A 15,906-nucleotide genomic window follows, 5' to 3' on the forward strand; every position below is an offset into this window, starting at 1 on the left:
GTTGTGTTCAGACAGGATGTGCTGTTACTGTGCTGTTGAATCTGTGCTGATATAATCATGATAGATGTGCTGTAGATGTAACACGGAGCATTCTGTGCTTTAACTCAAATAAATCTGAACAAATCAAACTGAAACGAGATGCTTATTTAGCTCAGAATATGTGCACAGGCCTTTATTCAAAGCTTTTATTGTGATAGGACATTTCATTTTTACACAAACTTCTTGATCACAATCGCATAAATACTTTAACTCCATTTTTACCATCGCTGAACATCAGAGAAACAGATGCTCCAGACTCTTTGGAGTCACAACTGAAGACTCAACATGAAACTTTTCAGGTTCAACGTTACATAACACCTTCTTTGCATTGAGTTAAATTTAATGTTTCAATTTGCAAAAATCCAAGTGCAAAAAGTACAAAAATCACAAAACAATGAAAAACAACCAATAACTGATTTAATGAGTCGTTAAGTTTCACTGTACCAGCCTTCCGGGCTCAGACTTGTGTGGATAAATGTGTAAGAGAAGTATTCAAAACTGGATCCATCGACCAGGGAGAAGATCCATCAGGGGTGGGCAACTGGCGGCCCCCATCAACCCTCAACTTGGTCCTCAGGTCAATTTTTACACATCAATGAATTGGAAACATTAAGAAAAGATGACAAAATCTGCCATGAAATCATGAAAACCAGAAATATGTCCATAATAATATTTGATCACTGGTATATGTTGAGTTAAATTTGAGACATAATTGACTGTAATTGTTTTTGTATCCTACAATTTGGCCCTCTGGCAGTTAGAACTAAATGAACTTGGCCCTTGCTGTGACCAAAGTTGCCCATCCCTGATCTAGAAGGTCGAGCCTTTGGGTCGATGATGAAAACGATCTTTAGGTTTAGGAACTGAGTCAACAACCAAACTTCAAAATAAAGGGTTAAAGATATCATGAGAGTTATACAAATCTTCAACCCACAGGAAGTTGCTGCTTTGACTTGTTGATATTTCGGATTTTACGAATTCCAATCAGAGTTATAAAAAAAAAAACATGAAGCCTGCACTTCCTCCAATGACCACTATGCAGCATCCAAAGAAAACTGTGCAAATGATTCCATCATTTCTTCTTCTGCTCAAAATGTCCAGATCTTTGCAAATCTAATCACATCGTCCAATCAGACAAAAACACACAAACCATTAAAGATCTACATTACTTGTTTTCTTTGTTTTGAAAGCTTGATCGTTTGTCATTTATTTATTTTTATTGCACTTAAAAAGCAAAAAAAAAAAACCAAAAAACATAATAGATCAATGGAAAAACAGACAGTACATAATGATTAGTTAATAAACTAAATTTACATTTTGAAAGAAATGTGCTGGAGGAGCCAAATAAACCCAGAAGGGCTTGTCGAGTGGCCCTCCTAAAGAGAAACATGTAACACAGAGACATACTATTAATGTAGTCCAAGCAAAAACAATAAAGCTAACAAGAACACATACTCAATAAGGTGTAAAAGAAAGCAAAACAAGAAAGAGACAAATGAAAGAAGAGGGGAAAAGGGAAAATAAGCTCTTATTGCAGAGAAAGATTGTGATGGCACATTGGTTAATTGGCCAAGCAGGAAATAAATGGTTTGTTTTTTAAATAAGTTGAGGCTGGTGCTGTTTCTAATATGATTGGGTAAATTGTTCCAACAATGAGGTCCTCTGAATCTGATAGAGAATTGAGAAAACGATGTCCTGAAAAATGCAGAATGAAGTAAGCTGGCTGACCTTGTGTTGCAATGATGGATTTGAGAATTGAGTTGAAATATACCTTGAAAACAGACGGGGAGTAAGTTGTTGACTGATTGGAAAACAAAACTACATATCTGAAACTGGTTTAGGTGGAAGATCGGGAGAATTCTTAGGGACTGGAACAAAGGGGTAGAGCTGCTAAATCTGTTGGAGAAAGTGATCATTTTGATGAACCGTTTTTGCAGAGAAGAAATGCAGTTGAGGTTGCTTTTAAAGGTGCTAGCCCAAACAATGTTACAGTCTGAGATGTATGGATAGATCATAGTGTAATATAAATTAAGATGGATTTTTCTTCATAGCAGATGCATTATTCTTCTGATGACTCCAATATTTTTTGCTATTTTTTTTGCTATTTTGCCTGAAATAAGTGTTATATATTTTTCCAGGTGAGATTTTCATCTATGATAATTCCAAGAAATGTAGTAACAGTTACCCTTTCTACGATATTATTGGCAATATATACATTGGGAAAAGGACATTTGGTTTGTAGGTTTCTGGGTATAAATAACATGTATGAAAAGACAATAAAGACAGAGTTCTGCTGTCCAGTTCCACAGGGTTTGGACCTCCAGGTGATCTTTGTGACCTTGCAGGTGATAAGTGGTTGATAAAAATCTGTGAGACTCAGTCAGGACTTTTTGCTGGGATGGCCTCCCATCCTTCACGTTGTTCGTCAAATACCTGAGATTGTCCTGAAACAGATCCTCCTGCAGGACTCTAAGAGCCTCATGTGGATCTTTGAAAGGGGGTCTTTGATTGAATGAGATAAAGCTTTGATCTGATCCCTTTCCACTCGACTCCAGAACCTTGTACACCTCAAACTCCACAATTTATGAGAGGATGACTTCAGCTGGAGAGAAATATCCACTTTGCAAACTGAAATGAAAGGTCTGTGGGAGGTTTAAGTCCTGGGAGTCCTTCAGGCTCAACTTTATCTAGACTAGTTGGGGGATTGGATTGGTGCTGTGTGGGTAGAGGGGATCTGCCAACACTTAAACATGGTTTAAAGGGTACTCAGGGATCCAAATGGGGTAAGTTCTACGGCTGTTAAAGTTGGTCAAAGTTTAACTCTTATTTTACTGGCGGCCTTTAGACAGATCAGTTTCCTTCAGGTTGTTCATCAGAGTATGTGATACTGTCCTGCAACAGCTCTTCCTGCAGCCTCCTCAGAGCTGCCAGTGGATCTTTAAAAGGGGGTTCTTGTTGAGAGGACATTTTGGAGATGTAGCCTTGATCTGATCCACTGATCTGACCCTTTCCAGCAGACTCTAGAATCTCCTCGACCTCCACGGGCTGAGAGGGACTGTTCTCCACTTGTGGCAAATATTCACTCTGGATGCTGGCGTGAGAGGATTCATGAGGGTTTGAGTCTGAGGAGTTCTGAAGGACAGAGCTTCTCTGGCCTGGTTGGGAAGAGATTTGGCTCACAGGTTCAAGGGAATCCCCTTCATCGTCCTCGGTGGGAGTCTGACCCGAGGGTTCGACCTGAAGCAAGGGCCAGTTCTCCCTTGGTGGTGGTGGCATGTTGACAACAGGCTCAGCCAAGTAGACAGAAACTGGAGAGGGGCTTTGGTGATCTGTCAACACTTGGACCAGGTTTGAAGGATACTGGTTGGCTTCAGGGTTCACAAGAGGAGTAAGTTCGATCACTGACGACAGCTGGCACTCTGCGTTCAGTTCAGGTGTGAGGACGTGGACACTGGGACCACTTTCATTGATTTCTACGTCACAGATGCAGGCAGGAGGTCCGTCTCGAATCAGTGGAACACACTCTAGGACTGGAGGAATCTGCAGCTGGTCAATGAGCTGCTTGGACTCAGTCATGACCTCCTCTTCAACGTCCATGCACTCCTTCTCAAACCAATCCGGGTTTCCCAGCTGGAAGGCCTGGAAGGTTTCAATGGCGTTCTTTAGAGCACTACCTGAGGGACAGTTGAAGTATTCGTCTCCTCCGATGCCCTCGATGTGTTTGACAAGACCAGACTGATACTTCTCTTCATCCAGGATGCGGAAGTACAGCTCTTCAAAGTGCTTCATCAGCTTGTATTTGACTGCGATGTCAAACACTGACGGCACATCGTGTTGGCTGCTGATGTCATCAAAGTAAGCCACCATGTACTTTCCCAGCATTCCTGCCTGGTGCATTTCAGGTAGGAAGAGGTTCAGGAAAGGAGTGAGCATGTCATCTGTAGGGGACAGATAATCTTCCCTCAGTACCACCCGACCCTGACCGCACATGGCTCTCCACTTTGCCTGGACGCCCCGCGAGCACAGCACCAAGATTTTGTCAGAGGGATTTTTGAGCTGCTGCCGTTGCCACTCGAGCCAGCGGAGACGACCCACCATGCCGACTGAGGTGGTATCCAACAGATCCACGAGTACCTTGGTGCCGCACTTAGCCTGGAGGAAGGCGCAGAGCTTCAGCACGATGTCCCTGTAGAGGCTGTGATCCTGGGAGTAGATGACCAGCACTTTGGGAGGCTGTTTAGGCAGCTGTAGGTTCTTTCCTCTCACGTGGGCTGGAGCGGCAGCAGTTTTTCCTGAAAGTGCACAAGATGATTCATAGTTATTTAATTGAAGAACTTGATGCATTCTCCCCAATGGAGCGCCACCTGGCTCGGCCATCTATTGCTGTGATTGGCTTAAACTCTTTACCGACAAAGTCTGCCTTCTGGACTTTCTGAGAGGAGCTTTTTAGCTCTGTATACTTGTTTGACACGGCTGTATAGAAAGCAGCAGTGATGCCCTTTGAACAACTCCATGTTGACTTTTTGTTTAAGGTCATCTTACTATTCTCTTGATGCTTTCAAACTGAAACTTCTCCAATGACTTGGTTCGGTTAACAAACAGATCGAGCTTTGGGGAAGAAATACAGAATCTTTCTTGAATCACAGCGCTCTCCGGGTCGAATGTTCTTTGGTAGACCTTTTGGTGTTCCTGGCCAATCACAGCCCGGTTCAATAAAGCTGATGGAGTGCGATGTATCTGTGACTAACCTGGTTTCCTGCAGAGCACAAACACCACAGCGATGGTCACCAAACACATAAACACCATTCCCAATGTGACGAATGTGTACGGGGGGACAGCGGGGACGTTTGTTGGGTTCACTGTGGACATCAGAAAACAGATTTTGGATGAGTTCTTCTGTTTTTACAGAGTAAACTATGACCGCCATAGATCCAGTGGTGGATTCTGAGTGACTACTTGGTGTAGTTTTTAAACCTAACAGAGCGGACTACAGCAACCTGACTTAGGAACTATTTCCCCTTTGCTTTAATTCATGACATGACACTACATTAGCAGGTTTAGTGTATCCCACATTCGACTTCTTTTTCTGCAGAAATGTAGCCCACATGTGAGTTTTAGAGGGACATAATATTCTGATTTATCTCGTAATAAAAACCAGGTTTCCTTCATGTTGGTTTAAAGGTGGACTTTTACTCTTATAACATTTTTTTTACTGCACAGTTGGTGAGAATAAAACCAATTAGTCCATGTTGGTCCTCATTTCTCTCTCACTTGTGTTGTTCACATTTAAGGTAAACGTCTTGTATCTGCAGCATTCAGTCCCTCTCCTCCTCAGCCCGGAGAATCGGAGAGTGATAATTAAAGTAACAGTGATGCTTCATACCTTTTTTCCTTTCAGTACAAATATTAAACGTCCGCTGTAGACGAGTACAGTCCTGACCACAGGATGGGAACAGAGGTTTGATCTGCAGTGAAGACATAATCCTGTTAGCTCTCAGGTTTAATGAGATCATTGATATCACAGAGAGTTTAAACTAAGGCAGTGTTAGATTTACCTCTGCATCAAATTGGCAGCAGGAGCCCGGCCACTTATCAAGGCTGAATGTCACATTCAGGGAGGTCTGGTTGGTCTGGAGAACAGAAATATTGACTTTAGTCTGAACATTTAAGCACAAAGATTGTCAGTCCAAATGTTTATGTGTTTGACTTTAAACCTGGTACATCTGAGCACCTTCATGTTTGATATGATGCTACTAGTGAGTGTCATCAATGTTTACATACAGGTTTCAGGATTCAGACCAGCACAGGTCATCATAGAAAAAGTGGACATGAAGTCAAATCAAGGTTTGTGGAATACTATTTTGAAACCTTGAGTTTGGCATTTTGATGTTGACATCTTTTTTTTTTTTTTTAGCCAGAGGTGACCGAAATTTTGACAAAAAGGTGACTAGACATTGTAAAGCCTCTGGCCCAAACTCCTCCCCCTCTTTCTGGTCTCTTTGATTCTAAATGGGACCACTATTTACTAAATGAGCAGCTCAGCTTCTCCCTCTTATCCAAATATGTTCACTTCCTAAGACAAAATGTTCTTACTGAAAACATGAACAAGCGTCTCCTCAGACCTTCTTTCAGTAAAACCAAACTCTAAAGAAGACGTTATTCAGTGTTGTAGACTTGTCAATCACAGTTAGACCCGCCCTAACTCCTCCCCTCTCCCTGGTCTCTTTGACTCTTAATGATTCATGATTTACTAAATGAACATTATGCTGTGTTGAAGAAGACGTGAAACTAGAGACTGAGACCACAAACTCATTAAGAAAATGTTTATTATAAACCTGGAGGAAACATTCCCTTCTAACATACAGCTTGTGATCAGTCCCCATACAGCCCCATGTTAAAATGTCCAACTTTACAGCTGCAGTTCCTCCAGTGTCCACTAGAGTCTGTCTCCTGCAGTGAGTCAGTCCCCATAGAGCCCCATGTTAAAATGTCCATCTTTACAGCTGCAGTTCCTCCAGTGTCCACTGGAGGCTAAATAACAAAAAGATTGCAGCAGCAGCAATGCAGAACTTCAGATTGAAAAGCTCCACGAATAACCAGGTGGTTTAAAGACTATTCACCCTCTTCTTAGTCAGAATCATTTTTCCTGATCGGATCATTTTACCTTAAAAGAATATTTCTGCTTTTTGTGAGAAAATTGGAGCTGTTATTTCAGGTAACACTGACAATATGTGATATATAACGAGAAAAAGATACACCTTTCAGGGAAACTGTCCAAATAAATGTAAATAATCTCCTAAAAAAACTCTGCAGGGTTGCTTCTTGAAACGTGTACAAGAGGATGTGACATGTCGGCCCTTAAATGTGCCGATGTTGTAAATATAATGATGCAACATTTAAACAAACTGCACATGGAGGCAGCACAGACTCTCCTGAGCTCAACTAAAGCACCAAAGTGGGCTAAAAAGTAGGCTAAGGTACAACTCACAGAGGAACTTTTAATGATCAGCCACTGTTATGTTCTGGGTCAGATCGCTGGGATGTAAAACCAGTTCTTACCCTTATCTGCGCTCGCTCGCTGGTAGTGGAGCAGCGGACGATCATGATGTACTCGTCACAGAGCGAGTCGGGACTGAAGCTGACGGTCAGAGTTGATCCTCGTGCAGACACACTGAAGTTTGCCTCCCACATACTCCCTGCAGCACACACACACACACACACACACACACACGTTACACACCGTTTATAACACCCAGTCAGTCTGATAGAGGATGACTCACTCACCTCGCTCTGCACAGAACTGGGTCATCTTCATCCTGGGATCTTCACAACCTGGTGAAAACAGATTTAAAGAATGTAACGAACAGAGGACTTTAACAGTCTGTGTTTAACAGCTGCTGTGGTGAGCGTCTCAGAAACCTCAAAACCTGTTTGGGTTCATTTTCTGTCATTGATCCAGCACTAAACCATCTTATTTATTTATTTAACAAATAACTCCGATTAACAGTTTCATCTTTGGCTCTATGATTCTAAACATGATGATCTACGGGAGATCCAACCAGCCCAAAGATAAATCAGCCGAGTTGGAAATAAAATAAAGATTCATCATCTGGTTTTTGTTCACAATGAAGTGGACAAGTTAGCACAAACATTTTCAGACCGCAGGAACTTTTTCATGGCTCCAAAACCCCCTTCTTTATTAGGTGTCTGCATTTGCACCGCCACGGTACCAACTCTGAAGCAGGCGCTAAAAAGGATCCTCTTAAGGGAGTTCTGGGAACTAAAGAAGTTCATAGTTCGGTGCTGTGCTGTGCTTTGAGTGTTCCAACGGTTCTCAGAAACTAGGCAAAGGTTCCTGCGGTCTGAAACCTTTTACTTCCTAGAACCCCGTTTAGAGGAACCTAATGTGCTCCTGCTTCAGAGTTTGGGTACCGACACATGGCCAGTTAGTTCATTGCAAGTCATAGTGCATTATTTTCCCATGATGCACCTGTTTTATGAAACAGATGTGTAAAGTTGATATTTCCAATTTAAAGTAATATCTCGCTCTTAGACTTTAGGACTCCCAGATGTTCTGTGTTTGAGCCGTCCACTCATCCTGACCTCATCCCACAGAGAATCATTTTGTTGGACGACGTGAAGAAGATCAGGTCTCCCCAAACCCGCTCTTCGCTTCAGCCGTGGAACAAATACAAACCGACCTTTCAGGTGTAAATAATCCAAAAATGTTGTTTGTTATTAAACTCACCGGGAACGGAGATGTCGGCGCTGACGTCGTAGTTACTGTGTCCTAACTCTGGTTTAGGGATGTTAAAGACGGAGACTTTGTACCTCTGACCGGGCTCCACCACCAACATGTCTGCAGAGAACGCCCACTGAGACACAACATAACACATCTGTCAGAGAGACACACCTGAGACACAACATGACACATCTGTCAGAGGGACACACCTGAGACACAACATGACACATCTGTCAGAGGGACACACCTGAGACACAACATGACACATCTGTCAGAGAGACACAACATGACACATCTGTCAGAGGGACACACCTGAGACACAACATGACACATCTGTCAGAGGGACACACCTGAGACACAACATGACACATCTGTCAGAGGGACACACCTGAGACACAACATGACACATCTGTCAGAGGGACACACCTGAGACACAACATGACACATCTGTCAGAGAGACACCATGGAGTTGCTCTGTGGTAACCACCAGGAGAGAACAGGATGTTCGGGTTGCTTAGCAACAGTCTAGTTTCACTTTAACTCTGGAACTAGTTGAGTTGGTGGAGTTAGAAACGTATCTCTTGTTAGTTTGTTTTTGTTTTCATTGTTTTCTGCTTGTTTAACTGTTGTATTAAAGTAACATCTCACTGTAGAGAGATGTTGTTCTGGATATCGCCCTGATATTGGTGTCAATATGAAACACAGGTATAGTGTTTGAGGAGGTGATGGTCTCACCTTCTCCCCCGACGGACTCCTCATGGGCAGAGTTTCTGTCAGAGAGAACCGAAGACAGCGGTTCTCGTTGGTCGTCGGCACCAGGACGTGTAACTCTGTGGCGTTCAGGTACCGAATGCTACCTGCACAGGTGCACACAGCTCAGGTCACCCTGTCATCATTATTCTATCACATAGAGATGACTTACTGACAGCACACATGCTCACCGTCATCCTTTATCTTCCACTTAGAGAGCAGGAACGGCTGCAGCTGACCCGCCTCGTCCCGCCTCGTCTCCACGGAAACCTGCAGCTCCTCAGGCCCGCTCGGGGTGTATTCATTCACAACCAGCCAGCTCCTGTCCATACAGTTAGCTATAACACACACACACACACACACACACACACACACAATGTTCATCCTTCTCTATGTTAACTGCGCAGCTCACTACTATCATCGAGATGAAAACTGGGGCATGCCGTCATCTCCTCATCTGACACTGACCATGCGGCGGCGGCAGAGGTGGCAGGCGTGTAAATACCTCTAAAGAAGCTATCAGTCTTCTCTCTGATGGTCTCACTTCCTTTAGGTCATAAAGAGGACTAAATATTTCTGTTTCTTTTGATCATTTATGTGATGGGGAGATAGCTCTCGGGCCAGCTTTCTAAATATCACAATATATTAATGACTAATATTTGGACCAGAGAAGGTAGGCGGTTTTAAGGCACCCCCACACGGCCGTTTTGGACGCCCCTCGGTTTGCCAGATATGAGAGCAGTTATCAGGTCAAACCAACAGGTGTTGCAGCGATGGAAGCGGGCAAGAGAAGTGGTTCAGATAGAAGTGATTGTACTCGACCTAAAAAGCCTCTGCATGTTTCTAATAAGCTCCACGAGCAGAAACGTGCTCAAACTAGGATCAATGTTGGAGATGCTTTTGAAAAATGGAGAGAGGTTAGAACACAGAAAGGTTTACAGACCGATGCAGAGCTGGATAAACACTGAAGTTTCAGTGAGGTCAGAGAATCTTTGTCATCAATCACAAAACAAACTGAAAACATCTGGATCAAAGGTTACTCACTCTCCATGATGTCACACTTCAAACCCTGAAACAGAAAAGAAAGAAATAAAAAAACAGGTAGATTATACATGTTTACATGTTTACCTGTTTACTCAGATAGATTATACATGTTTACCTGTTTACCTGTTACTCAGATAGATTATACATGTTTACCTGTTACTCAGGTAGATTACAACACATGAACAGTTGAAGCAGAATAGGCTATATGATATAATAACTAAAGTAAACATTATAAACATTCAGGTGAGCTCCTCAAACGGCTTCAGATTGAACATTCTTTCAGATTCTTTGTTTAGTTTTCCGACAAAAGCAGAATCACCTGTCGGTCCTGAACCCAGGTGACACTTCACAGAGCTTACCTGTTGTGAGCAGGTGAGGGGGGCCCGTGATGAGACCCTGAGAGTGACGGACACAGACACACACAGACACACAAAAAGCGTCCGTAGAAGAAGAATCATTGTCGACAAAGTTTCATGGGTTCAGACTCCATCAGAGTAAAACTTCACACTTCCTGCTTCATATGTAAATCAACTGTCCTGTTTACCGTAACTGACATCATGATGCGTTCACTGTGCCTCGGAATACAGAGGCACACTGTGCTAACCCAAAAGACGAAGACCCCTCTGTGCTCAGGTAAGTTCAGGAACATCACCTTTAGCTTTAGAGGGCGGCAGGTTTCAAACCTGTCCACAGGAGGACAGTGTGTGTTTGTTCACAGAGTTAGGAGTCCCACCAGTCTTCTATGATGACATATGGGATGTACAAATGTCTTCCATTCATGTGGATTTTTTTCTGCCTGGATGATTGTTTATTTTTTTAAAGCAGATTGTATCTGTAAAGCCTGAGAGAGAAGGTAGAATATATATTTATATATTCCAGACTGAGCTTTAAAGGAGCCTGACTCTTCCTTTGTAATGACTTGTTGTGAATTGTTGAACCAGGTTGACTGTATTTCTGCAGTCTAATAGACACTCCAGGGTTGTAGACTTTGTGTGCATGCTAATTTCTACCAGAATGTTTTTATCCCCACAGACCTTGAATGCATCACAACCTTATCTTCAGATCTCACAGGAACACGTTGGGGAGAGTCTCAGTGACCTGCAGACACATTTCAGATCTCCATCCTGATTACAGACAAGAAGAGAAGATATGTGGGCTGAGTTGAAAGTGTGCATCATGAAATGATCAGAATGTGTGTGTGTGTGTGTGTGTGTGTGTGTGTGTGTGTGTGTGTGTGTGTGTGTGTGTGTGTGTGTGTGTGTCATCTTCAAACTGAGTCAGAGTTTTTTTTTATTAAACTCCTCTGCCCACTCTGATCTAAAGGAAACGTTAATATTTCACTTGAACACAACAGGAAGTAGAGCGGGAGGAGGACTTAGTCACTTTCTCGTCTACACAGCTGCATTTCCCCTTATTCACCACCGGGGGGCATAAGAACACCTCACTGCAGCAGAAAGAGCCTCTGTGTGTTCTTACAGTCTGCATGTATTTAAAGTCATACCTACCTAAGAATGTGTGTAGCCTGCTGGTTGCTGTGTGTGATCCAGGTTCCAGTAGGTGTGGCTGGGTCGACGTGGATTAAGAAGACCTGAACCCTATGTTCCCAATCCATAAGAGCAGACCGTATTTCCTCATGGGGGGGGGGGGGGGAGACGAGGGGAAAGAGAGACACAGACACAGACACGTCACTCATCACTCCTTCTCTCATGCATCACGACTGATTAACTAACGTCCACACGTGTGTGCGTGTGTGTGTGTGTGTGTGTGTGTGTGTGTGTGTGTGTGTGTGTGTGTGTGTGTGTGTGGCCATCAGCGCCCTTGCGTCCTCTCTCAGCTATCAGACTGCGTTCACTCGCAGCGTTAAGTGACATGACTCTGATTCTCGTGGTTGTTCTTTTGCACATGTGGGTCAGTTTAGGACCAAGACCAGTTCCCACAGGAGTCTGATATAGGCCACAGTCTAAAAAACAACATGAACAGCCAATCAAAAACATCAGATCTGAACAAAAGCATTAAGGAGACACAGGTGTGTCAGTGCAGGTTTCAGTGCTGCTTTAAAAAGCAAGATGGCTGCCACTGAAACGTTCTGAATCTGCTGTTATGTCACTGTTGGTAACTGAACCATGCCATGACACATGTCTCTGAGGTATGGTTCTAAAGAAGTCACATAAACTGTCCAGCAGCTCTCTCTGGTCTGCATCTGTCGTCAACAAGGTGAGCTGAGAGGTTCCAGGCCGGACCATGCCGGGCCAGAATAAGATATAAAGAAGGAGAGAGGAATGGAGGAACGTGATCCTGCAGACACAGGAACCTCTCCCAGCTCATCACAGGCGGCGTGATTATGACTGTGACTGTGACGGAGGAGGTCATCTTATCTCTGCTGTTTATTCCCGACATTAGACCTCTTATCTCAGAATGTGAATCTGCTACATCCTGACATCAACATGTTTGTTAGTGTCTCAGCGAGGTCTGCTCAGTGTCAGAGTCAGTACGCCATGTAAGGAGCAAGATCACAGAGAAAAGCACATCTGAGGTCCAGCGGCTTTTACAAGAAGACGGCAGAGCCTGAAGACGTGAACGGTTTCAAACATCACAATGAACCTGCAGAGTGTTTGTCTACCTCCCTCCTTCAGTCAGAGTATGAATGAGTGTTGGTCTACCTCCCTCCTTCAGTCATGCATGAATGAGTGTTGGTCTACCTCCCTCCTTCAGTCAGAGTATGAATGAGTGTTCGTCTACCGCCCTCCAGTCATGCATGAATGAGTGTTGGTCTACCTCCTTCAGTCAGAGTATGAATGAGTGTTGGTCTACCTCCTTCAGTCAGAGTATGAATGAGTGTTGGTCTACCTCCTTCAGTCAGAGTATGAATGAGTGTTCGTCTACCTCCTTCAGTCAGAGTATGAATGAGTGTTTGTCTACCTCTTTCAGTCAGAGTATGAATGAGTGTTTGTCTACCTCCTTCAGTCAGAGTATGAATGAGTGTTTGTCTACCTCTTTCAGTCAGAGTATGAATGAGTGTTTGTCTACCTCCCTCCTTCAGTCAGAGTATGAATGAGTGTTTGTCTACCTCCTTCAGTCAGAGTATGAATGAGTGTTCGTCTACCTCCCTCCTTCAGTCAGAGTATGAATTAGTGTTCGTCTACCTACCTCCTTCAGTCAGAGTATGAATTAGTGTTCGTCTACCTCCCTCCTTCAGTCAGAGTATGAATGAGTGTTGGTCTACCTCCTTCAGTCAGAGTATGAATGAGTGTTGGTCTACCTCCTTCAGTCAGAGTATGAATGAGTGTTGGTCTACCTCCTTCAGTCAGAGTATGAATGAGTGTTGGTCTACCTCCTTCAGTCAGAGTATGAATGAGTGTTCGTCTACCTCCTCAGTCAGAGTATGAATGAGTGTTCGTCTACCTCCTTCAGTCAGAGTATGAATGAGTGTTTGTCTACCTCCTTCAGTCAGAGTATGAATTAGTGTTTGTCTACCTCCTTCAGTCAGAGTATGAATGAGTGTTGGTCTACCTCCTTCAGTCAGAGTATGAATTAGTGTTCGTCTACCTCTCTCCTTCAGTCAGAGTATGAATGAGTGTTGGTCTACCTCCCGCCTTCAGTCAGAGTATGAATGAGTGTTGGTCTACCTCCCGCCTTCAGTCAGAGTATGAATGAGTGTTCGTCTACCTCCTTCAGTCAGAGTATGAATGAGTGTTGGTCTACCTCCTTCAGTCAGAGTATGAATTAGTGTTGGTCTACCTCCTTCAGTCAGTATGAATGAGTGTTCGTCTACCTCCTTCAGTCAGAGTATGAATGAGTGTTGGTCTACCTCCTTCAGTCAGAGTATGAATGAGTGTTCGTCTACCTCCTCAGTCAGAGTATGAATGAGTGTTCGTCTACCTCCTTCAGTCAGAGTATGAATGAGTGTTCGTCTACCTCCTTCAGTCAGAGTATGAATGAGTGTTGGTCTACCTCCTTCAGTCAGAGTATGAATTAGTGTTGGTCTACCTCCTTCAGTCAGTATGAATGAGTGTTCGTCTACCTCCTTCAGTCAGAGTATGAATGAGTGTTGGTCTACCTCCTTCAGTCAGAGTATGAATGAGTGTTCGTCTACCTCCTCAGTCAGAGTATGAATGAGTGTTCGTCTACCTCCCTCACAGCTCAAAGAGAGGAGCAAGACACAAACACTGAAACAAGAAATGTGAGAGGGTTTCAGGCTGTGAACAAAAAGAGCTGTGAACAAATCTTTGAAAAACACAGCGAGCATTCAGATCAAATCCCTCGTCCTGTTTCTGCTTTGACGAAGTGACGTGTTCATTCTTGACACTAACAAAACATCTTTCATCGAACCTGATCATCGATCTCTCCACCGTTCACAACAGATTATTCTTTAAACACTAGACGTGTTGCTTTATGTCTTCTGTCCATGTTTCAGTAACCCTCCTCCTCCTTGTGGTCTGTGATCATTACTCAGACTGAGGGAGGAGAGGTAGACGGACACGCTGCAGCTTTATTCCATATTTAGATTTAGACCTTTTATATGCTGCTGTATTGAGTTAAAGAGAAAAGACCAGAATAAAGTGTTTCTGATTTTAATCAACATTATGACTGAATCTGTCCTTTTTGTCTTCATTATAAACACGAACGAGGTAAACCCTCCCTTCCATGCTGACCTTTGACCTCAGTGTTTAAAGTGAGCCGCTCACTCGATGTGGGTCGCCTCTGATGGACCACAGAACCCGTCTCTGCTATTAAAGGAACATCCTGCACGCCATGCAGGTATCTGTGAATAACTTTGAGATATGAGGGAGAGTAAACGATGATTAAAGTCTCCTTATGTAACACAGACCAGAATAACTCCAGAATCTGTTCTTTGTGCAGGGACATCAGAGCTCTGCCGACTGAACCTGCGTGCAGAGTAACCCAGGACCTCGCCACATCCAGAGAGACGCTCCAGAACATCATTTGTTCCACGGGACACTCAGCGTTATTATCCCGACATCCAGAAATCCAGAATTTGAATTGAATCATGTCCACCTTAGGCTTCCGTACCATTAATACTGTTTGAGTTTCTTTAGACTCTAAAAAAAGGTTTGCGTGCTTAAATCATTGACTTATTTTATCTTTAGCAGGTCTGATACCTGCATGAACATCTAAAACATCAGCACACACACACACACACCTGAACTCACCTTTGGGGGGGACTCTCACACACACACACACACACGCACACCCTCCTGATGTCATCAGCCTGCAGCGTCTCTGCTCGGCTGCAGAACAGTGATCCAGAACTTTCTCTGTGTGTGTGTGTGTGTGTGTGTGTGCGTTGATCCAGGTGTGCTGGTGTCCTCTGTCAGGCCCAGGTGTGAAGGTGTGAAGGTGTGAAGGTGTGAAGGTGTGAGGGAGAGTCAGGTGGAGGTGAGGGAAAGTGGTCTCTTTGATTCAGTGACGCTCGGTTTATGAAGCTGACAGATTATTGCTGCATTCATGTGCTCCAAGTTTCCGAGTTGGGAAGAGCGAATGGAAAAATACAGAAAGATAAAATATATGATGAGTGATTGTTCAGGTGTCGACGTTGTTCTCCAAGCTGACGGTTTGGAGCAGCTTCTGGTATTCTTCCTCTTCCTCTTTAAAGTGTCTCTAATATTCCTCTTTGTTCAGAAACTCTGGAATCTTCTTCAGTCTGATTGTTTGTTGTTCCTGCTTCATCATCATCAGGGAAATTACATTAAAGAATGAAAGTCAGAAACAGGAAAGGCTTACAGATTTATCCTTACATGGATGGAGCATAGAAACACCTCCCCCCCTTCCCCCCACTCCCCCGGCCTCCCTCACCGTCTCTCCTCCGCCCC

At 43.7% G+C, this 15,906-nt stretch overlaps 1 protein-coding gene across 1 annotated transcript; it reads right to left on the reverse strand.

Moving 5' to 3' along the window:
• Positions 1-145: 145 nt before the first annotated feature.
• Positions 146-10,601, reverse strand: il17ra1a (interleukin 17 receptor A1a). Its single transcript, XM_061029962.1, has 11 exons — positions 10,435-10,601; positions 10,076-10,100; positions 9,223-9,369; positions 9,017-9,138; positions 8,288-8,414; positions 7,324-7,371; positions 7,099-7,235; positions 5,595-5,669; positions 5,423-5,504; positions 4,788-4,898; positions 146-4,331 (listed from the first exon to the last, which is right to left on the reverse strand). The coding sequence occupies exons 1-11, from the start codon at positions 10,531-10,533 to the stop codon at positions 2,890-2,892; spliced, it is 2,415 nt and encodes an 804-aa protein (XP_060885945.1). The 5' UTR covers positions 10,534-10,601; the 3' UTR covers positions 146-2,889.
• Between the last annotated feature and the right edge of the window lie 5,305 nt (positions 10,602-15,906).

Source organism: Labrus mixtus, chromosome 22 (genome assembly GCF_963584025.1).
Source record: "Labrus mixtus chromosome 22, fLabMix1.1, whole genome shotgun sequence".
Lineage (NCBI taxonomy): Eukaryota > Metazoa > Chordata > Actinopteri > Labriformes > Labridae > Labrus > Labrus mixtus.

What these genes read in the sequence shown, in the direction of transcription:
- il17ra1a (XM_061029962.1), bottom strand. Translation starts at nt 10,533, where the DNA reads ATGATTCTTCTTCTACGGACGCTTTTTGTGTGTCTGTGTGTGTCTGTG. An exon ending in CGCCGACATCTCCGTTCCCG is followed by an intron (nt 7,372 to 8,287) that starts GTGAGTTTAATA and finishes TGTTTTCACCAG; the next exon opens with GTTGTGAAGATCCCAGGATG. An exon ending in GCTGCCAATTTGATGCAGAG is followed by an intron (nt 5,505 to 5,594) that starts GTAAATCTAACA and finishes TCTTCACTGCAG; the next exon opens with ATCAAACCTCTGTTCCCATC.